At 44.3% G+C, this 20208-nt stretch overlaps 5 protein-coding genes across 6 annotated transcripts in view; 2 read left to right on the forward strand and 3 right to left on the reverse strand.

Annotated features, from left to right (window-relative positions):
• LOC120425283 (dnaJ homolog subfamily C member 11) overlaps window positions 1-3520 on the reverse strand; it is a 51248-nt gene extending 47728 nt beyond the window's left edge. Inside the window, exons 1-8 of the mRNA XM_039589735.2 lie at window positions 3311-3520; window positions 2519-3200; window positions 2249-2456; window positions 2063-2179; window positions 1550-2006; window positions 1365-1494; window positions 1063-1306; window positions 924-994 (exon numbers count right to left, since the gene is read on the reverse strand). Coding sequence (XP_039445669.1) covers window positions 1284-1306; window positions 1365-1494; window positions 1550-2006; window positions 2063-2179; window positions 2249-2456; window positions 2519-3200; window positions 3311-3379 — 1686 coding nt within the window. The 5' untranslated portion in view covers window positions 3380-3520 and the 3' untranslated portion in view covers window positions 924-994; window positions 1063-1283. The remainder of the gene's footprint in view (window positions 1-923; window positions 995-1062; window positions 1307-1364; window positions 1495-1549; window positions 2007-2062; window positions 2180-2248; window positions 2457-2518; window positions 3201-3310) is intronic.
• Window positions 3521-5894: 2374 nt separating this feature from the next.
• Window positions 5895-6827, forward strand: LOC120425282 (succinate dehydrogenase cytochrome b560 subunit, mitochondrial-like). The gene is made up of 3 exons (XM_039589733.2): window positions 5895-5975; window positions 6055-6084; window positions 6193-6827. The coding sequence occupies exons 2-3, from the start codon at window positions 6065-6067 to the stop codon at window positions 6686-6688; spliced, it is 516 nt and encodes a 171-aa protein (XP_039445667.1). The 5' UTR covers window positions 5895-5975; window positions 6055-6064; the 3' UTR covers window positions 6689-6827.
• Window positions 6619-8700, reverse strand: LOC120425281 (uncharacterized). The gene is made up of 3 exons (XM_039589732.2): window positions 8226-8700; window positions 7466-8171; window positions 6619-7407 (listed from the first exon to the last, which is right to left on the reverse strand). Exons 1-3 carry the CDS (start codon window positions 8338-8340, stop codon window positions 7260-7262), a joined length of 969 nt encoding a protein of 322 aa, XP_039445666.1. The 5' UTR covers window positions 8341-8700; the 3' UTR covers window positions 6619-7259.
• Window positions 8701-8951: 251 nt separating this feature from the next.
• Window positions 8952-9975, forward strand: LOC120425273 (oligoribonuclease, mitochondrial). Of its 2 annotated transcripts, XM_039589721.2 has the most exons (3): window positions 8952-9074; window positions 9136-9205; window positions 9295-9975. In XM_039589721.2, the coding sequence occupies exons 2-3, from the start codon at window positions 9157-9159 to the stop codon at window positions 9888-9890; spliced, it is 645 nt and encodes a 214-aa protein (XP_039445655.1). In that variant the 5' UTR covers window positions 8952-9074; window positions 9136-9156; the 3' UTR covers window positions 9891-9975. The 2 variants fall into 2 exon arrangements, with proteins under 2 accessions (XP_039445655.1, XP_039445656.1); XM_039589722.2 differs by lacking the exon at window positions 9136-9205 and having other exon boundaries at window positions 8954-9074.
• Window positions 9976-16323: 6348 nt separating this feature from the next.
• Window positions 16324-19595, reverse strand: LOC120425279 (protein regulator of cytokinesis 1-like). The gene is made up of 5 exons (XM_039589730.2): window positions 19308-19595; window positions 18803-19197; window positions 17433-18745; window positions 17246-17371; window positions 16324-17182 (listed from the first exon to the last, which is right to left on the reverse strand). The coding sequence occupies exons 1-5, from the start codon at window positions 19349-19351 to the stop codon at window positions 16871-16873; spliced, it is 2190 nt and encodes a 729-aa protein (XP_039445664.1). The 5' UTR covers window positions 19352-19595; the 3' UTR covers window positions 16324-16870.
• Between the last annotated feature and the right edge of the window lie 613 nt (window positions 19596-20208).

Below are 20208 nucleotides of genomic sequence, written 5' to 3' on the forward strand. Positions count from 1 at the left end.
AAAGCTTAGTTTTTATTTTGAATAAAGCATATCTGAGAATCGTGTTATTACAACTTCACCATTTTTGATATGTTAACAAAATTTTAAGCATTTTAAGTTTTCATACGACCTTTTCAAATGTCAGGTTAGTCTTTTGAACCTTTGAACTATTTTTCCTTAGAAGCCAATCTAATAACCTTTCATCAGCATACAAGGCAGCTGAAACCGGTTGAAATGACGCGGAGAATGTGGTTTTTGCAAAAATCCACGAAAATTCCCTTTTTTTGGACCACCCTATCGACAATCGACGAAAATTGCCATTTCTTGGACCACCCTAACATGGCGTACATCACCATAATGGTCAGCAAAAAAAGCGACCGGAGAAATGCTGTCGTGGAAAATTGCCGTAATAGTTTTAAGTTTAAAGTTCTATGTTCTAAGTTTTTAAGTTTGAAGTATGAAGTTTTTAGATTTTAGTTTTTAGTTTTTATTTTTCTGGGAAATTTCCAAAAAAACGGAACATTCCGGGATTATTTAGTGAGGACGCTCTAGGTGTGAGTCTTGTCTAGTTTGCAAACAATGTTTTCGGAAATCTCACTGAGGGAAGAGAGGTTATGACCCAAATTTTATATATTAGGGGCTGCATCATTTTGATGAAATTGATATCTGGGTGTATCGACCTGCGCCAGGTGGACTTGGATAGGTTGTTCATGGTAAGGACTCGTTTTAAAATATATTAATAAATAATTTCGCTTTTCAGCAATGCTGCCATGGTTAAATGTGTTTAAAAAATGTTTTCATGAAAACGAATGCTGAATATGTAATCATTCACCCTCTCAAATAAAAAACGCTCTGTAATATTTGAAGTTTTGTTTCTTTTCATCCGCAAACCGTGTAAATTTTAAATCTGATCAGATCTAGTAAAAAAAATGTGTTTGACTTACCGATTAACAGCAAAACATCGAAGCTCCACAACGTTGTGATACAGCTCCACAGGAATATTTTCCTGGTGACTCTAGAATTAAAGAAATTAATAACAATTTAGGTCTCTCTTTCACAATTTCCAAACGCAAATAATCTTACACACTGGAAAACGATGTTCGTCATATAACATTTCTATTTCTTTCGGCACCAACAACACTACTTTGTCGAGTTTCTTCTACTAAAACAACTCCATTTTCCTCATAGTTTACTTTCCAAAAAAGCAAAAAACAAAAATGCACTGCCTATTTTGGTTGACTCAATTCCCGGCCATGCGACACTCAAGGTTTTATTTTTGGAAACTGGTTTGCGCTAATTTAGGTTTAGTTCTGAGCCGTTCCGTTTGCTGAAATGAGAAACTGATTTTATTAGACGATTTCTTAGAGTAGATTCAAATCACGCACCACTGGCCGGTATCGACAGGTCTTCGTTGTCCGCCACCGTCACGCTGTACGACTGGCCCCGAAACTCGTAGTCTACGCGCAGCAGCTTGTCCTCGCCGAAGCACGGGTCGTAAAAGCCCGGCAGTTCGCTCTGAAAGCAGAATCTTAGTTTGACTAATTCACAAAATGATTTACCAAAAATCTACCTTCGTCTTCCCGTACACGTTCAACCGCGCGTCCTTCACCAAACACTGCAGCGGAACCTTCACGTCAATCACATTCGGATTGTGCTGAATAAAGCCCATCTCGTCGCGTTGCTCGGCCGCCACGTTCTCGTCCGGTCCAAACTTGCCGTACAGCGCGGCCACGATGATCAACCCCTGGCGCCGTTGCTCCTCGGTGCGGATCCGCTCGTACATGGCACCCATCAGGGCGATGGCCGACTCCGCGCCCCGACGCTTCTCCGCCATCCGCGCCCGGTTCGTCTCCTTGACCTTTTCGATGTTGCGCTGCTTGGCGGCCTCGTTCATCGGGTCGATCAGCGTCTTCTTGAGGATGAAGTACGTTAGCAGGGGGGTCACCGTGGCGTAGAAGACGGCCGCCGGGATAATTTCCTCGCTCAGGTGGATCGGAAACAGGTACGTCTGCGTGGAGCGAATGATTCTACAAAAGCGATTTTATTTTAGTTCAACTTCAATAGTACATTTAGTGAAACTTACTTGATTTTCAGGGTGACCCCGGTTGGCACGCCGCAGCTGACCGTTGCGACAATGGAACTGTACTTGGAGACCTTCTTTTCCGCGCCGTACTCTGCGAGGAAGCCGAACGTTCCACCTCTAAAAGATTATTTCATTTTATTATTCAATTTAAAAAAAAAACAAAAAAAAAAACAAATTTTTACTCACTTCAACGCAACACGCAGCTTCAGCTGCTGCTCGACTAGCTTGCGTGTGTAACTGGCAGTGATGTAGCAGTGCGGAATGCCCAACGTGGCACTCGCGTTACAGTGGTACCGATCCGTGTTGTGCTCAATCGTGGTCGTCATCGAGCTCTGCAGACCAGCGTTGTACGTCAAATAGCCCACCGTGTGCTTGTCGAGCTGAATGGCTAACGCTAGAATAAATTAAGTAAATTTTAAGTTTGTATTAAATTTCAACTCAATTTGATCAACTCACTGCCAGCAATTCCGGGAATGATCGCATTCTGTCTAAAGTTAACCGTCGTGCCGCCGTTCAAAAACACCCGGTTCGTCAAGTTCCTCGATCCCTTCAACCCCAGCACGGGCCCACTGCCGGCGCCGCAATCCACCTCAAACCAGCCCTTGTTGATGAGGCGCCTTCCCGACAGCAGGAAGTTCCCACCACCAACCCCGTTCTGAAGCTGCAAATTTCCCGACAACGTCGCCGTGTCCGTCCTCGACAGCGGCGCCTCGATCGACTGCGACATGCTCATGCCCGACACCTCGATCGCCGGAAACAGGCTCCCGTCGTCGTACTCATCCTCGTACCGGCTAAAGATCTCCGTGGCATTTATGTTAACGGTAATGTTCCCCCGCGGGTTCGTCTTCTGCTGCATCCTCCGCTCCTCTCGTTCCCTCGCAAGCCTCTCGTACTCCTCGCGAATCTCCGCCGGTGTCCGCGTCCTGTGGATCAACTCCCAGCCCTCCGTCTGGAGGCCCTTGTTCCCCAGCGAATCATAAATTGCCCGTTGGTGCGGATCCGACAGCACCTCGTAAGCCTTTTTCGTCCGATTGAACATCTCCTCGGCTTTGCCCTTATTCTCCACATCAAGGTGCTTGTCAGGGTGGTACATCCGGCTAAACGTCCGATACGCGGCGCTAATCTCCTCCTGCGAAGCCTACAACCAAAACAAACGGACATTCCCAAATCAAATTTTGACGCAACCAAAAGGTTAGATTACGAAACAACCCCGAACCGTAACCGAAAAACCCCAAAACTCAAACCTACGTTGCGTGGCACGTTCAGGAACGCGTAGTAATCCTCCTCCACGTACTCGAGCTCATCGTTGTCATCCATGGTGGTAACTTTTTCCGGCGTATTTTCACAATTAATTTAAAATTTTTCGTCTTTTTAAACCTTTGCAATCTCTGCTCACATTTCAGCAATATTTTTCCAGCTCTGCGGCAAAGTCGACGACGGTGTGTTTTGAATGATTTCGGCTCGAAACTGTCAAAATGTGGGAAAGCCCAGTGAGCTGACAGGTGAATTTTCTGCAGTAATAGATTAGAGTGGAGCAGGACTGGAATATGTTTTGAAAAGCGCTCGAGATCATTTTGTTTTAACCCTTTCAAGCCTGATGGGTCATATATGACCCAAAAATGAAAATTTCCGAAACTAGCCTATAATATTCGTATGGTCTTAAAAATCATTTTCCCATCATTAGATTAAAAAATATTTTTTTTTAAATTCAGGCTCGAAAGGGTTAAATAGGGTCCTAATTGGGCTTAAATTGCTGTTTTCTCAGCACAATGACACTTTTCACGACTACACAGGGCTTACCAGAGTCTCGGCCCGAAACTTCAAACACGAACAAAAGCAGCGAACCGAAGATTGGCAATGACGTTTCGGAATTTTGACAGTTTGGAACGCATGAATTACCCCATTATCGGTTTCCCGCATGGGTGATGTGGAAGTTGTTGCACATGGCTGAAGTTGGGAATTTTGCAACTTATTTTAATTTATGCTAAACTCAAAATTTAAACACGAATCTACAGCGAATCGATGTGAAAACTAAAGAAACACTAAAGGCACGATGATTTGATGTGCAATCATGATCAGAATCGCGTTAAAAGAGGTTTAAATTGAAAAAATAATAATAAAACAAATTCTAGTCTAGAACTTAACAAAATTTTGTCTGTTTTGTAAGACTTAATGTTATTGCACAATGGTTATAGATTTAATTACAAAAAAGTAAATTGTTCAGTTCGTCCACAAACAATCTCATGTTTGTAAACAAACGACGCCATATTGCCAATGTTGTTCGGTAGCTCATATCAGGTCATCGCCGGGGCCCTGGGGCTTACAATGGATCTTGTAATTAATCATGAAGAACCAATTTCGCGGTCACTCTTGACAAAAAGTACACACACACCAATTGTTGTCAAACGAACGGGGTCACGTTTTAGTTTGACAACCCTAGTTGACACCCTTTTTACAAGGAGTTCACACACACTACCAAACGTTTGTTTTGATAGTGTGCGTGAGCGCCGCGTAAAAAGTGACAGTTCGTACGGTATCGGACAAGTTTACAACATTAAATTTTTATTGATTCAATTCAACCCAGCCCTCTGTTACGACAGCCATGTTTATGAAACCTAAATGTTTGACGCGAACATGAAGACAACAAAGAAGATGAAGAACGCATTTGCTGTCATAATTTGAAAATAAGCAAACCGCGTGGTAAAAAAGGCATAATCTCATAATATTGAAATGATTTCCATGAAAAAATAACGACTCGGGACGGATTTCTAAACACAAGTTCCCGAAGGACACTATCCGCCAGAGAGTATGGATAAATGCCCCGCGAAGTGGCGATGAAGACGGTTTTTGCAAGTTCAAAGTTCAAATTAAATCAAATCAAATTATTTGTTCGGACCACTTCGCTATGAACTTCTTGTGAGTCCACAAAAGGTCGGATTCTACACAAGTACGCGATTCCTTCGATTCCCTGTGCGAGTCGACAGCGGGAGTGGGCCAGTCCTCGGAGAAGATTATCGAAGGATGTTCGGAAAGACCAACTCCGCCACAATCTCCGGAATCAGGATGTTTCTGCACTTGGTCGGTTACTCCCTGCCGGAGATTGCAGCGAATTGTTCGGAAGGATCAACAGCGGGAATTGGCCAGTCCCCGGTCCACTACTACCCGGCAAATCTTCCCGGTCAATCGGAAGCAACAGTTCTCACCATTTTTCGTAACAGATTTGCACACACAAAAACTGATGTTTCTTGAAGATTTGGTGTAAACAAACAGACAACACCAATACTGCGACACTCACAGAGCCCACGTAGTCGTATTAGTGAAGAGCCCACGATAAACAACTAATACTACGCTCTTCGAGGTTTTGGTGACTGTCAAACGTTCTAGCCATTTACAGTGGTGCCAGAGGGTTGCACCAACCGCCCAGCAAAACTGGCAGTGTTGCAAGCGCAAAACATACGTTGCCAGTGTCGATTTATTTTGCATCGACAAATCTGTTTACCTTGACAATCTGTAGTGCGAATCCAGGTTTTTAAACGAAAATGGCGTTCGAATGTTGAACGCCCGAAATGTCAAAATCACGCGGTGATACCAACATTACGAAAAAAGTGTAGCATGGCATGACAGCCACATTTTTTTTCTAATGTTGGTGCTACTGCGCGATTTTTGACATTTCGGACTTTCACCATTTCGAACGCCATTTTCACTTAAAAACCTGGATAGGGTATTAAATCTTCGGTTTTGGCCTATTTACATTATTTTGCTTGATATTTTACCAGATTCTAATCTAGTACTTCCCGAACCAGTGTGCTTAGAATTTGCTTCGAAATGCCAATTTTTTGCAAAAACCCCGATCGATCTGTCACTCCGCGGCTCGAGTTTTCGTTTTGTGCGAGCAAACGTATCCGTGTGGTGTGTGAGTGGCGAAAAATAACAATAAAATCGAATTTTGCAGCAAATAACACTCGAATTTCGTTCCATTTTCCACCCCAAAGCGATCGAACAATGGCTGGACTGATTTTGAGGTAATTGTTGTGGGGTTTAGTGGGCGCTGGAGCGGTTTAATTTGGTGGGGAATATTTTTGGAACATTTCATTATGTAATTTATTTGTTATGAACTCGTTAACGCGCAGATCCGCTTGCCGTCGGGCCCTGCTGCAGAGCCAGAATGTCGCCTCGCCGATGTTGGCCGCCCGCACGGTGGTGCTGAAGACGGTCCAGGCCGATAACCGCCCGGGGGAATCACACGACGACCGGAATGCGCGCCTCCAGCGGCCTCAGTCGCCCCACTTGACCATTTACTCGTTCCAGCTGACGGCGGTCCTTTCGATTACGCACCGTATGACCGGAATGGCGCTGGCCGGTTACGCGACCGCCCTGGGGCTGGGTGCGCTGGCCATGCCCCACGACGCCACCCACTATCTGACGATGCTGGAGGGACTGAGCGCGCCGACGCTGATGGCCCTCAAGTTTACGATGGCCTATCCGTTCTCGTACCACACGGTGAACGGCGTGCGCCATCTGTTCTGGGATCTGGGCAAGTTCCTGTCCATCAAGGAGGTGTACACGACCGGGTACACGATGCTGCTGGTTTCGGGCGTGCTGGCCGCTGGGCTGACCTTCCTGTGAGCGAGGCAATCGAAGCGATGATGGGAGAGGAGTGGCTTCTAAAGCAGCATGATCTAAGAGTCGTACATAAAAATTGAAGATTTACTATTTATTTGAGGCAGAGTTGAACGATTAATAAAACTTGATTCTACGAACTTGATATTCGCTTTTTGTCACAATATTTTATTGAATAACTCTCTTCCGATCGTGGTTTGTACACAACATCAAAGCGCTAATCCTAGGAAATCTCGCGCGCGCATTCTAAAAAAAAAAGAAGCAAAAAAAATACAAATGCAACGACATCGTTCACTATGCAAAGTCGGGACACGTCTCTAAACCTAAATTCTCATCTGAAAACGACGCGTCCGGTCTAACATTTAATCATATTTGGGAAGCAAATCCTGAGGAAGTATACGATATTCTAGGTTAGGAATACTGGCTGGTTTTGCTGAACGATAATTTGTGTGGCACAACTTCTCAAACTCGCTACGACTTGCTTAAAATAGATCTCGACGATATGTACAAAAAATGCTTAATCGAACTGTTTTGTGGAGATCGTGTAGAAAAATATGCGTTTCGACTGGGTAAAAGATTACGGCTGCTGTATGAAGAGATTCCCCGAGGAGCTGGTGGTCGCGGGAGGTCCATTGGAGAAGCCCGCCCCGAAGCGATTGCTTTGGCTGGCGGCGAGGGAGGACGCGCCGCTCGTGCCGGCCGTGGCGTTGTTTGGACTGGTTGGGCTGAAATTGTGAAATCCAGTTGATTTTTGAGAAGTTTTGTGATTTGAAGAGAACTCACGCAAGCTGGACGTGGGAGACGTTTTTGAGGTGTGCGTTGACGGCCAGCGCCACCGAGTCGTTCACCGAGAGCTGCAGGTTCTCCTCGATTTTGCGCATCTTTTTGTTCAGGTAGACCTTCAGCACTTCGTAGTGGTACTTGCAGCTGCCGTGCCGCTTTCGCTTCGACGCTATAGACGCGCGCTCCAGCTCTTCGACGGCCTTCTGCAGCGAGGACTGATCGTCCAGGGAGGAGTTGAGCTGCATCTGGGACTTGATTGAGCTGAACTCGTCCTTGGTGACGAACGGGACCTCGAGCGATTCCATAAAGTTGGACATTTCGTCGTAGTCCTTGCCCATTTGGACGGAGCCCTTGACGAGTCGGTTCATTAGCTTGTTGTGGTGGATGTAGTTCTCCGAGGAGCGCGTGATGATGGCCGAACACTTGCTGCACTTCATGGCGAACGTGGAGTAGCAGCCGCTCACGTACTCCTGGTACGGTTTCAGCAATCCGCCGGGGCAGTGCTTGGAGTGCATAAACTGCGAGTACGCGGACCACTGCAGGAAGTGATCGATTTCGATGATGCGGTAGCCCTTGAACTTGGGGATGTCGTCGGCGTCCAGCCCGTTAACGGGAGCTTGGTGGCCATTAGTGCCGTTCTGAAGGGTTCCCGGAGCAGCTTCCGAGACTCGCCGCTGGTTGATGCGCTTGCGGGGTTGCATTTGTTCTACGAATTAAATTCATTAAAATCTCTAGACCAAAATGGTTCAACAAAACATACTTCCTGGACCGGGAGTCTTCTTCCCGTCCGCCACTTCCGGCTGTCCCTCTTTTTGCTTGTTTTGATTTTGTTGTGTCACAAGGGATTCGTGAATCGATTTTCTCCTGGTCATCATCTTGAATTCTGTAAATTGACTTTTGTGGGGCCTTAATCTGCTAAAAATCTTCTTCTTTCAATTGTTTCGCTCATTTATTCCGGTTGAAATCGCTTCAACTAAACAATCCGATTCGTTTGGTTTACTCTTCCACGGAAGACGCTTACTTTGTTTGTTTGGCACAAAAGTAAACAGAAAACTTTGATTTTCAAAAAAAAAATATCTCTACCGAGCGTCACTAGATTCTTCAGCAAAACTTCTACCTTCACACCATAAAATGACTATCGTCACGGAAGACTTGCTCTGTAAAACTTCTCAAACGACCTCCCCCAAAGAAAATTTGCCTCCAAAGCTTGGCTGCTTTCAAGTGAGACCCAGCCGTAAAAATCTCAACCGAAAATGCACGCACGAAAACAAAATGCACCACAGCTTTGATGGAAAGAGGAAAAAAAAACGATGCATCTCGAAACTGTCAAACAGTGACGTTTACGCGAGCGCGGGGGACAAGACGGTTGAGGTTTGCTTCGAAAATTTGAAAATGTTGAGGGAGGTACTAGAATAGAGCACGAACGTTGACCAGGCGGGGTGAAACTCGCTGGGGCAGTACTGTTTGATAACAAACCGCTGTCAGTGCAAGGGGTTGGTGCTGACGGTCGCGTATTATCACATGGTGGCTTCAGTTTTGCGGCATTTTTTGGTAAAATTCTGGAAGAGGTTTTTTAAAGTAAAATTAGTCAATCTTTTAAAAGTTTAAGGTAAGAATGTTTCCATAATTATTACAAGCTTGCTTCCTGTGATTTGTCCTCTAATTTCCAGCCTAGTTGAGTTCGTTAGAGGATGGGCTGGCTTCCGTTGAGACAAATCCTGGGCTTCCAGACCAGAATAAGTAGGTGTTGGCTCAACCTTCCTGGCTGTTACTGAAGAAATTCTGAAACAAGCCACCAAATAAACTCAATCTCTCCTCCCCCATTTCAGTTGCCCACCGAATCAAAATGTCCACCGCGTCACCACCCCCGAAACCGCCCTCCCAGCACAACTTGGTTTGGATCGACCTCGAGATGACGGGCCTCAACGTGGAAACGGACCGCATCATCGAGATCGCCTGCATCGTAACGAACAAAAACCTGGACGTACTGGAGCGTGGCCCGGACATCGTCATTCACGAACCAGCCCAGATCATGGAAGCGATGAACGAGTGGTGCAAGGTGAATCACGCCAAAACCGGGCTCACCCAGGCGGTCGCAGATTCAAAGGTGACCCTGGCGGAGGCCGAGCAGCAAGTGTTGGATTTCGTCAAACGACACTGCCCGGAGAAGGCGTGCCCGCTGGCGGGAAATTCGATCTATATGGATCGGATGTTTCTGAACCGGTACATGCCCCGGTTGAACGACTACCTGCACTACCGGATAGTGGACGTCAGTACGATCAAGGAGGTGTGCAAGCGCTGGAACGGGTCGATCTTTAGCCATGCGCCGCCCAAGAAGCTGGCGCATCGAGCGTTGGAGGACATTGAGGAGAGCATCAAGGAGCTTAAATACTACAAGCAGTACATGTTTCAGGGAAGTCGCTAAGCGTGGGTTGGGATTTGCTTGTTAATTTATTGTAGGAAAAAAATTTTATGCTCGAAATAATTTAGAAATGATTAATAAAGGTAATTTCTACAACAGTCGTAACAAAATCGTAGTCACCCAAAACATCCGACATTTCGTCCAGAACACCATGTCTAATTTGTATTTTTAAATTGTTTGAAAACCTGGAAACAAGTTTATTATCTGAACAAAACACAACTGTTTCTTCTGGGATAAGTTATAACCGAGGTTATAACACATTAATTATAGAAGCATATTTCCAGTGTTCATGACTGCACAGTTGATTTTGCACTGGTCTCAAGAGAGTAAAAAGAGAAGCGAATTCGGAACCCTAAAATTTGAACAGATGCTAGTTTTGCGATTATTTCAGTTTATTTCAGTCGTGTTAAAATTCGCTAAGAAACATCTTTTTTATAGCGTTGACTTCGGATGTCGACGAAAAAGCTTGTTATTTTTTTTTAATAAATGGAATGACGGATTAAACTTGCATTAAAAAAAGAGCAGTTAGACCTTCATCTAATCTCTCTTTAGTACACGATTCGTTACAGGAGAACTGCTAGAAAATTTTTTGTAAAACAAAATGGCTAGAATTAGAACCGGAGAATAATCGTAATGTTTTGCTTCGAGGTACCCGGAATGATGTCACTTGTGGCAAAAAAGGAAGCATTTGCCACCATATACGGCTCTATATTCCTAGTTCTCTGTTTTGTTTAGAAACATGACTTACGGGTCATTCCACCTGAAGCGGAACACCATTTGAAAATTACCATCTCCGATTCTGCTCAAATTTGGCAGAGCTGTTGAGAATATCAAAACATGCAAAAATCCCGAATTTCATCCAAATCGGACCACCCCCTCCATTTTTGTACCCTCCCAAAAAATCGACTTTTTGGCGATTTTTGAGCGAAACCCCTATCTTCAAAAGACTCAGGAACCACAAATCTTAGAGGGTCGGTCTTAGACTCAATTTTGAAGGAAATTGGACGTAGAATCCATTTCCGTGATCAAAATTTAGATTAAAATATTGCGCGTTTTCCCGAAAAAGACACGCGGCATACCAGACTCGAAACGACGCGCCGCACTTTCGGCCAATGCGCGCTGTCAAATCCCATACTACGCGTTTTGTTTTTGTTGATCTTCTTCTTTGAATGGCATGGCATTGTTGCCGGGTATGCTTTTTATTGCACCAAACGTGCAGAAAATCGCTGGCAACAGTGTCTGCGGCACATTCTGAAATGCCGCGCGGCGTGTACCTTTGAGAGAAACGGACAATATGTTGTCTACCTGTATTGCGCAATTGAAAACTTTAAATGGCCGTATCTCAAAACAGCCCTATTTATTTTTTAAATTTGACCTCACCATCGTATTCCCCGTCCGATTTTACATAAGAATTACTTATCGACAGAAAGGAATATTTTTCGTTCCAGAGATATCGAATTTTAAAGTTTTAAGTATTTGAAATTACCTATAATTATAATATCTACACTCGCCGCATCTGCTAGAAGCACTCAGTCGTGCTGATCAATAATAACTACCTGGTGTTCTGTAAGATGAATTATTTTTTCAATTTTATACGATTTTGAGATAATCAATACCTTGAACAATCTATTTTTTGTTTAAGGAATATTTATTGGGTAATATTTAATGCACTATTTTTCCTGATCTCAGTGTCATTGAACCATAATAAGTAAAATTTGAACTTTTTATATTTATTTGCAAATGCTACAGAGTTTTTACAGTACAATTTTCGAAAATTTATCATTATTCTATTATTTTCATTTCTTCCCACTTTCTCAAATTATTTCTTTTATTTCTTCTTTTATTTGAAACGAGAACAAATGTAGAGCTGGCTGTAGTAGATGAAATAATTCTCATGGGTTCTAGAGCTTTTGCCATGTACGTTTTTCAAAAAGTTCTCAGATTCAGTTTTAGTATGGTTCCCCTTCTAGGGCATGCCCATAGGGACTTTCATGCCAAATATCAGCTCATTTGGTTGTAAACTGGCTGCGCGCATCAGGGTTAAAGATTACATGGGAATTACTATGGGAAATTGGAACTTTTTGTTTAAACGCTTCTACAGGTCTGGGAAAATCACGCGCCAACTTCTGGTATGGTCTGGCTTATGGGGAATGGTCTGGAGAACACTTTTCCCGAAGAGAGCATATGGATTCGTTGTCCCTAGACCTGGCGCATCGGCAAACAATCCGATGTCTCCGGAATCAACGGTTTTCACTCAAAAAGCATCAAATTTTCCTTAGCATGCTATGAAAGCTTGATGAACATCGCGACGCCCTATGTCAGACAGCTACCACGTGGTTGAAATATTTGCAAAAAATACAAATTTGCTATGCAAAGATTCTGAATTCGACTAAATAATATCAGGATTGCTCGGAATGATCATTTTCTAGTTAAAAGAAGGTTTGCAATTGAATATTCCAGCCGTTTCTCACCCACGTGGTAGCTGTCTGACGTATGGCGTCGCGGTGTTCATCAAGCTTTCATAGCATGCTAAGGAAAATTTTATGCTTTTTGAGGGAAAACCGTTGATTCTGGAGACATCGGATTGTTTGCCGATGCACCAGGTCTAGGGACAACGAATCCATATGCTCTCTTCGGGAAAAGTGTTCTCCAGACTATTCCCCACAGGCCTGACCACACCAGAAGTTGGCGCGTGATTTTCCCAGACCTGTAGGAGCGTTTGAACAAAAAGTTCCAATTTCCCATAGTAATTCCCATGTAAACATTAACCCTAATGCGCGCAGCCAGTTTACAACCAAATGAGCTGATATTTGGCATGAAAGTCCCTACGGGCATGCCCTACAAGGGGAACCATACTAAAACTGAATCTGAGAACTTTTTGAAAAACGTACCCACCCTAATGTGGATAGCAGCTGTATCGTCTTCCAAGATTTCTAAATGATTGGCAAACAAAAAAAAGATTATTGTTCGGACGGTGTCAAAATGAACACAACTGAATAATAACACAACTAGATAATAAATCAGATTAATCGTTGTGATTTTCTTACCTTTTTCCAGTTTTATACTTTCCAGAAATCCTCCTCCTTAATCATGCTTCACGAGAGTTTGGTTCATATTAATTCATAATTTTTAACACGATAATGTATCGTACACTTTTTCTTAAGTTACAAGATCAATTACAATTTCCTGCTAGCTCTGCGGGAATTCCATTCTGCCCTGTATTGCGTGTCGTTCTTGCTTTGTACTGTGGGCTAGCACACAAATTCACCGTATACAGCAGTTTCCTACAGTGGTGTACATTACATTTTTGCCTTATTTGCTAATGATTATTTGGGATGAAATCTTAATTCAATAAATAACCAGGTAGCAGTTATTGAACAGCGCTTCTGAGTGCTTCTAGCATATGTGGCGAATTAAGCTAATGTAGGTAATCTCAAAAACTAAAAACTTTAAAATTCGATATCTCTGGAACGAAACATATTCCTTTCTGTCGATAAGTGATTCTTATGTAAAATCGGACGGGGAATACGATGGTGAGATCAAATTCAAAAAATAAATAGGGCTGTTTTGAGATACGGCCATTTAAAGTTTTCAATTGCGCAATACAGGTAGAAAACATATTTTAATCTAAATTTTGATCACGGAAATGGATTCTACGTCCAATTTCCTTCAAAATTGAGTCTAAGACCGACCCTCTAAGATTTGTGGTTCCTGAGTTATCGTCGTTTGAAGATAGGGGTTTCGCTCAAAAATCGCCAAAAAGTCGATTTTTTGGGAGGGTACAAAAATGGAGGGGGTGGTCCGATTTTGATGAAATTCGGGATTTTTGCATGTTTTGATAGTCTCAACAGCTCTGCCAAATTTGAGCAGAATCGGAGATGGTAATTTTCAAATTTGCATTTTTTCTTGCACACTTCAGGTGGAATGACCCTTACACGATTGAGAAGCGTGTTTTTGCCACTGAACAATACTAATAATACAATGGTCCTAGAAGATTATAAAAAATAATCCTTTTGTAAATAAGGAAACTTTTTTTGTCAGACTTACCAAAAGAATAGTACGAGAAAAACGATGGAACGACTCTAGAAGGTGGTCTCTGCGCTGCTGCGGAGGGATCGGGTCTCATCGGCCCAGAACGTCCGGCAAAGCTAGGAGGAGGTCCTGGCGGCGTAGGAGGTCGTCCTTCTGCCCGACGACTTACCAGTTCCTTCTGAACTTTTTTTCCGTAATTCTCCAACGTTTAAGTTGTTCTTTTCTTAACTAATGTCTTCATCTTGTTTGCTTGAAAGTTTGATGAGTAATGTTTTGAAAAGTGGTATTCATTTCATTTCCTTGTTCAAAATTCCATGAACAGAAATCATCAGATACTTACCTATAGGGATGGATTTTTAATATAAAAGTTTCTCATTGCCGGGGTGACTTTGATAGGTTTGAGATGTTTTTCTTAAAATGAAAAGTACAAATTAAATACGAATGAAATGCTATAGCAGTATACTGGCTTCATCTTGCTGGTCAGACGCAAGACGTCGTTGACGCCAGAAAGAAATCAACAAAGTGGTCACTTCTGGGATTTTTTCGAGAGGAATTGTTTTCACTTGAGATTTTAAACTTACGCTGACTATAAGGTTGAATAAAATATATCGATTATTTCTCGAATGTAAATAATAGCAAAATCTTTGCACTCATCCACAAAGGCATTCAGTTTTCTAGTAGATAAATAATAATGCGAAGGTTGGATTTCGAGGACTTATATAGCTTTCAAGTAAATTTAGCTGGCTTCCTAATCACGGACGTAAACACCAACTGCCACATTAAATCACATTATAAACATGTTCCGACTCACGCTATTTGAATCACTTGGCAAGATTCCGGCACTCCACTGGTTAGTGAGTACAACAGTTACTGTTGCAAAATTAAGAAATATCCAATGGCCTGCTTTAAACCTTTTCACATGACACTTAGTCAGTCAGGGTAGTTTTTCTTTCGTGGTTCTTGTTTTCTGCGAATTTTATTTTTTTAGAATTAACCAATGTTCGCAACTTGTTCAAGCGCCAACATAGCAAGCGAATCCGAGCAAAGGTTTTAAAGCTCCAGTATCTCTTTGAGATGGGATTTAATCTCGCCACGGCCACCAGCAGCTACCAGCACTTAAACTGAATGAAATCTTATCTTATTAAAAATGGTTTGAAAAGATTTAAATAGACTTTTCTCTAATCGACGATGTTGCGTTTTGGGAGAAGCACACGATCGAGCCACAAAAATGAGGTAAACTCAAACCACGTTTTGCAAAAGATTAACAAAGCGTGACCCTTTAGGCTTCTCGCAGTATTTCTACAAGTTCTTCATTGTATGGTATTCGGATGCCGTGTACAACCTTTTCTGTTTTTTGTTCTTTTGAAGTTCAGTTCAAATTTCGTCTTGCTTTAATGTTCGGGTACGCGGTAAACAATCTTCAGTTACATAGTTGTATTTTTTCTGGAATCAATTTGTTTCTTTTCTATTGGCCTTTTTCGGCCGTGTACGGCGCTTTGAAATCGTTAGCGCAAGTGAAAAGATATTGATGGCGACTTTCGTTAAGCAGTTAATCTCTCATCTTGCGTGTGGATGTGTGTGTGCCACCAAAATGATGAGAAATGGTCTCGCAAAATAGAAATTATGATCAAAAGTGCATTAATTTGCATTAAATTTGATCTTTTTGTCCAATAAATGGCATAAATTTGCGTGCTTACTCGAGGCGGTGCTGTTGCTGGTGAGTTTATAGCCTAAATCTCGGCCTAAATAGTAGTTTTGAAGCTTTAATCGAGCATCAAACTCTCCATATGACGAAGATAGGTGTTGATTAGAAAAGGTATATTTCCCCTTCTACATACAGGCACTTGACGTTTACGTCCGTGGTTGGGAAGCCAACTTTATTAACTGTAAGTGTAGCTGTGAGCAATGATTTGAGCATTTTATTTAGATTCGAGAAATATCTTTATTTCTAGAGTAAATTTTCAAAAGGTCCTATGTGCAAAATCCTCATTCTGAGAAATTTCATGTTGAAGTTTTGTGTAACATTTTTAAATCCCATTTAAACACGTTTGAGTATTTTTGAATTCTAAAAACGCCAAAATGGACCTAAATCGATGCGTTTTATGTGTACTTAACGGGAATTATCAAAAGTCTAGTTTAAACTGATTTCTGAAGCAATTTGTTTCATACGACCTGTGAGTGCACATAGGACACGTTACATAGGACAAATTTTACACATAGGACTTAGCACATTGGACCTAATTCGTGTAACATTGCACATAAGACTTTTCCAAATTAAATTCAAATCCTGATTAAAACAAAGCAACTTTTTTATTATAATTTGCTCAAATTTCTGAAAAGATTAAATCAGAGCAGCGAAACCAGTTTTGTAATTTTTCGGAAATTAATAACAACTGTAAAAAACATTTGTTTATTTATACTTTGCGATTTATTAATAGCACTTAACCAACATACTGCTCAGACTTTGTACAAAAGGCGCAGAGTTTTCTTTATTTCGCGAAACAGCAACTCTGCAAGCTGGAAGAAATGCGTTATTTTTATTTTCTTTATTAAAACATCTTGAAACAATCTTATCACTAAATGCATGTTTGTGAGTGTTGCTTATCAATAACTAATGGGAGAGAGAGCTTACGTTTTGTATCGACGAGACGCGCAAAAATTTTGCTAAAAATAAGCGTGTTTGATATCTCTGTGTTCGTATGAATTGATGGTGGAAGGTTCGATCGACTTTATTTAAAAATAAACGAAAATACAAATAATTGAAAAGAACAGAAAAAGGTTTGCGCGGTTCTACTGCCCTGCCTTGAGATGAGCTTATCCGCAACAAAAAGCTTAAAAGGATACAAAAAAAAAAACAATGCCAACAAAAAAGGGGTCAAAATATTGCCGATTCTCTAGAAGAAAAAAAAAATCCGATCGTTAAACGAGACAAAAGTGAGTTCTGCGCCCCCCTAGAAGATGATCGGGCAGTTCTTGGACGCCGCCATGAGCTTCTTGCCGCTGGCGGTCAGATTGCCGACGGCCGACGGCGACCGCATCGTGGTGGCGAGCATCGTCGACGAGGCCACCGGATTGCGCAGCGTCACCTTGGACGGGGTTTTGATCAGCGTGTGCAGGTTGTTGTTGTTGGCGGTGGCGTTCCGTCGGGACGTTATCCGCCGGGACGATGGACCGGGTGCGTCCATGGCTGCGGCAGCTGCCGCCGCAGCTCTACCGGGTGGCATGAGGGAGGACCGGTTCGGGGTGTTTTGCTCGAAGAAGTTCTGCGAAGGGGGAGGTTGAGTTTTAGGATGGATTTGGGGAGATTGTTGGGTGAAGAAACTTACCTCAAAGTGCTCGTAGGACACTGATTCCGATTGGATCGTGGAGTTTGAGCTGGACGTGACGTGGATTTCCGGGACGGGTCTGGAGGTGCTTCGACGGTGTTTGTTTTGTGACTTTCGCCGCGAGCGCTGTAAGAGCAAACGTTAGAGATTAGAGTCAAAGTCATCGGACTTGCAAGAGCATTCTTACCCGCTTGGTTCCGTTCTTGGTGTCGTACACCTTGATGGTGGGGATCTTTCCGGCGGGGGATTTCGGCGGCATGAGTCGGTTCTTGCTGGCGGATGGTGGGGCGTTTGGCTTGGCGAACGCCCGCGGACTGTTGAGGTCTTTGAGCAGCGATCGCTTGACCACGCCGGCCTTGGGTGAGGGCATTTTGCGCTTCAAGCCGGCCGTCGAGAGCTGCTTGCTGGCGGAGTGCTTCATGCTTTCGCTGGCCGCGACCGTTAGCTTGGTGCGGCTCGCAATACTGGTGTGTTTGAGCATGGTTTCGGCGGTGCGCGGAGTTCGCGTGAGTGCCGCAGTTCGATTCGCCGCCGTTGGAGTGGCCATGTTCGCCTTCTTGCGGGCGCTCGAAACCATCAGCTTGCCCTCTTCGCGCTTTTTCCACTGCTCCTGGATGATTTCTTCGATGGATTCGCCAAACACGGTGAACTTGCGCTTGTTTTCCTCCTCGTACCGCTTGCAGGCCTCCAGCAGTCGCGTCTCGATCTTGGGCAGCTGAATACTTATACGTTTGCGTTCCTTCTCCTCCTCGAGCAACTTTCCTCCGCGATTGTTGTAGCGGGACGGGTCGCTTGACTTCTGCTCCAGCAGGATCATCTTGTCCCACATTTCTCTTCGCTGCTCAACCAGCGCGAAAATCGTCTCATTTGTCCGGTAAAAGTCCTTCAAGTCGTTCAGCTCCATCTCGTGCAGCGTCAGCAAGTCCTCGTTGTAAACTTCGCTCTTAAAGGTGGAAAAACGGGACCGCTCTTCGTTCGACTTTAGGCACTTGTCCCACCATTGCACGATCTCCACCCGGGTCTGTTCGATAAAGTTCTGAATGTTCTCCCGACGCAGCGTTTCGCACCGGTCCAACTCCGCAAACAGTTTGTCGTAGGTCGCCTGAGTGTACTCGTTGTACTTCTCGTACCGCTTGACGTGCGACGGACTGACCGCCAACACGTTCCACAAGTTGGCCAGCTTTGCCCTCGCCCGGTCAATGTTCTCCTTCAGGTCGTCGTACCACGCTCCGACCTGCTCGTGCAGACAGCGCAGATCGTGCAAATTCACCCGCGTCGGGGGAAAGTTCAACGCCTCGGTCAGGTCCTGCTCGCGCTCCGTCTGCGGAACGATCCCCAGGTGGTTCATCATGATCTTTATGTCGCGGCGCATCGTCGCTATGTCGTCGAACCGCTGCAGCTTCTCCGCGCGCAAATTGTCCAGGTACGTGCGGAACTCGCACATGGTGGCCTCCGAGGGCAGTGGGTCCTTCGGCAGGTTGCGCAAGTCTTCGCCGAGTTCTGCAAGAGTCATGATATTAAATGATATAAAAATAAAGATCCGCAAACAAAAAATACCTTCACACAGCGTTTCCTGCTCAAACAGGTACTCCTCAATCAGCTCGTGGCGATGTTTGAGCTTCTCGCGCATCTTCTCCAAACTACGATCCAGCGTTATCTGCACCAGGTGCAGCGGCATCCCCGGCTGCTCGTCCACCCCATCAACCGTATCTTCTTTCAGCAGCCGCCTCAAATTGGCCGCCTCCCGCCGCAGCCCGTCGATCGTCTGCAGGATCTTCGTTTTGCGATTCTCACTCTCCTCGTACACCTCGTCGAAAAACGTTTGAATGTGCTCCGGCAGCCGGCTCATGTGGTCCTGGCAGATCTGCTCGTCGAAGATCTCCACCCAAAGGTCGCGCATCCGGCGCACCGAACCGACCATGATTGTGTGCGCCTGCTCGATAACATTTTGCCTGCAAACCAAAACATCTCAACATAAATAAACAAATCGCGCGACGCCACTTCCAGGAATCGGCGATTCCCTTTAATCGCAGTAACCCAAAGATTTCACCACAACACTCACTCAACTTCCTCCAACGATTCCATCACGACAATGGACGCATCCATCCAGATTCAGACAACTTTTCACCAAACAGCACTCTTCCTCTACCCGCCCCAAAAACACGTAACTTTCTTCCAATTCTACTGTCCCCCGGGGGTCTAAACTACGCGGCGTCGATTCCACCCAAAGCAAATCACATTTGCAGCAAGATTTTACGAAATTATTTCACTTTTTGGGCGACCGTTTAAAAAATTCACTGCCTTCAGGTAAAAATGTGCAGAGCGCGACGTTAAAAGACGTTGGACGAACCGGTTCGGGGAAGCTTCTGCGAGAGCTTTTGAAAAAGTGGTGTTGCCCGATTGAGTGCATGCCAGAACAAAATGGCGCAGGGGTGGGATTTGGGTAAAGCAAGCATAAAGCATTTACGTTACATAAAAGAATAAAATTAAATTTAAAACTGGAGCTGTCACCGTCGACGCGTAAACATCGTCGTCAAATTCTAGCTCTCGCGAAAAGTTAATTTATTGGTGCTCCCGGTGTGTTCACCAGCAACCTGGGGAAACGAAAGCAGCCCAAGCCGCCGCCGCTGCCCGGCGAAGGCGATTCCGGCCGGGACAGTGCATCGCAGATCCTGCAGCGGGTGGACTACAAGAAGGCCCGCAAACAGCAGAAGGAAAAGGTGATGACGCCGCCATCTTCGAGACGCCACCGAAGAAATTCGACCGGTGGTATCTCATCGATTTCGGACCAGCTGAACGAACGTCGGCCACTGACCCAACCCGGGGGGTCCTCCGGGGGATTCCCGACGGCGAATCAGTTCGAGATGCTGGACTTCGACATCTCCGGCGACGAGCAGGAGGATGTCAACAATGGCGGCGTTGGTGAGATTTTGCCCGCTGGTGATGGTGCTGCTAGTGGTAAT

This window comes from Culex pipiens, chromosome 2 (assembly GCF_016801865.2).
Source record: "Culex pipiens pallens isolate TS chromosome 2, TS_CPP_V2, whole genome shotgun sequence".
NCBI classification, from domain to species: Eukaryota; Metazoa; Arthropoda; class Insecta; order Diptera; family Culicidae; genus Culex; species Culex pipiens.

Excerpts from the sequence above, each read along its gene's own strand:
- LOC120425282 (XM_039589733.2), top strand. The coding sequence starts at position 6,065 with ATGGCTGGACTGATTTTGAG. Across the intron at positions 6,085-6,192 it reads ATGGCTGGACTGATTTTGAG|ATCCGCTTGCCGTCGGGCCC; the intron begins GTAATTGTTGTG and ends GTTAACGCGCAG.
- LOC120425281 (XM_039589732.2), bottom strand. The coding sequence starts at position 8,340 with ATGATGACCAGGAGAAAATCGATTCACGAATCCCTTGTGACACAACAA. Across the intron at positions 8,172-8,225 it reads GAAGACTCCCGGTCCAGGAA|AACAAATGCAACCCCGCAAG; the intron begins GTATGTTTTGTT and ends TTTAATTCGTAG. Across the intron at positions 7,408-7,465 it reads GTCTCCCACGTCCAGCTTGC|CCCAACCAGTCCAAACAACG; the intron begins GTGAGTTCTCTT and ends TCACAATTTCAG.
- LOC120425273 (XM_039589721.2), top strand. The coding sequence starts at position 9,157 with ATGGGCTGGCTTCCGTTGAGACAAATCCTGGGCTTCCAGACCAGAATA. Across the intron at positions 9,206-9,294 it reads GGGCTTCCAGACCAGAATAA|TTGCCCACCGAATCAAAATG; the intron begins GTAGGTGTTGGC and ends CCCCCATTTCAG.
- LOC120425279 (XM_039589730.2), bottom strand. The coding sequence starts at position 19,351 with ATGGATGCGTCCATTGTCGTGATGGAATCGTTGGAGGAAGTTGA. Across the intron at positions 18,746-18,802 it reads GCAGGAAACGCTGTGTGAAG|AACTCGGCGAAGACTTGCGC; the intron begins GTATTTTTTGTT and ends TGACTCTTGCAG. Across the intron at positions 17,372-17,432 it reads CCAAGAACGGAACCAAGCGG|CGCTCGCGGCGAAAGTCACA; the intron begins GTAAGAATGCTC and ends TTGCTCTTACAG.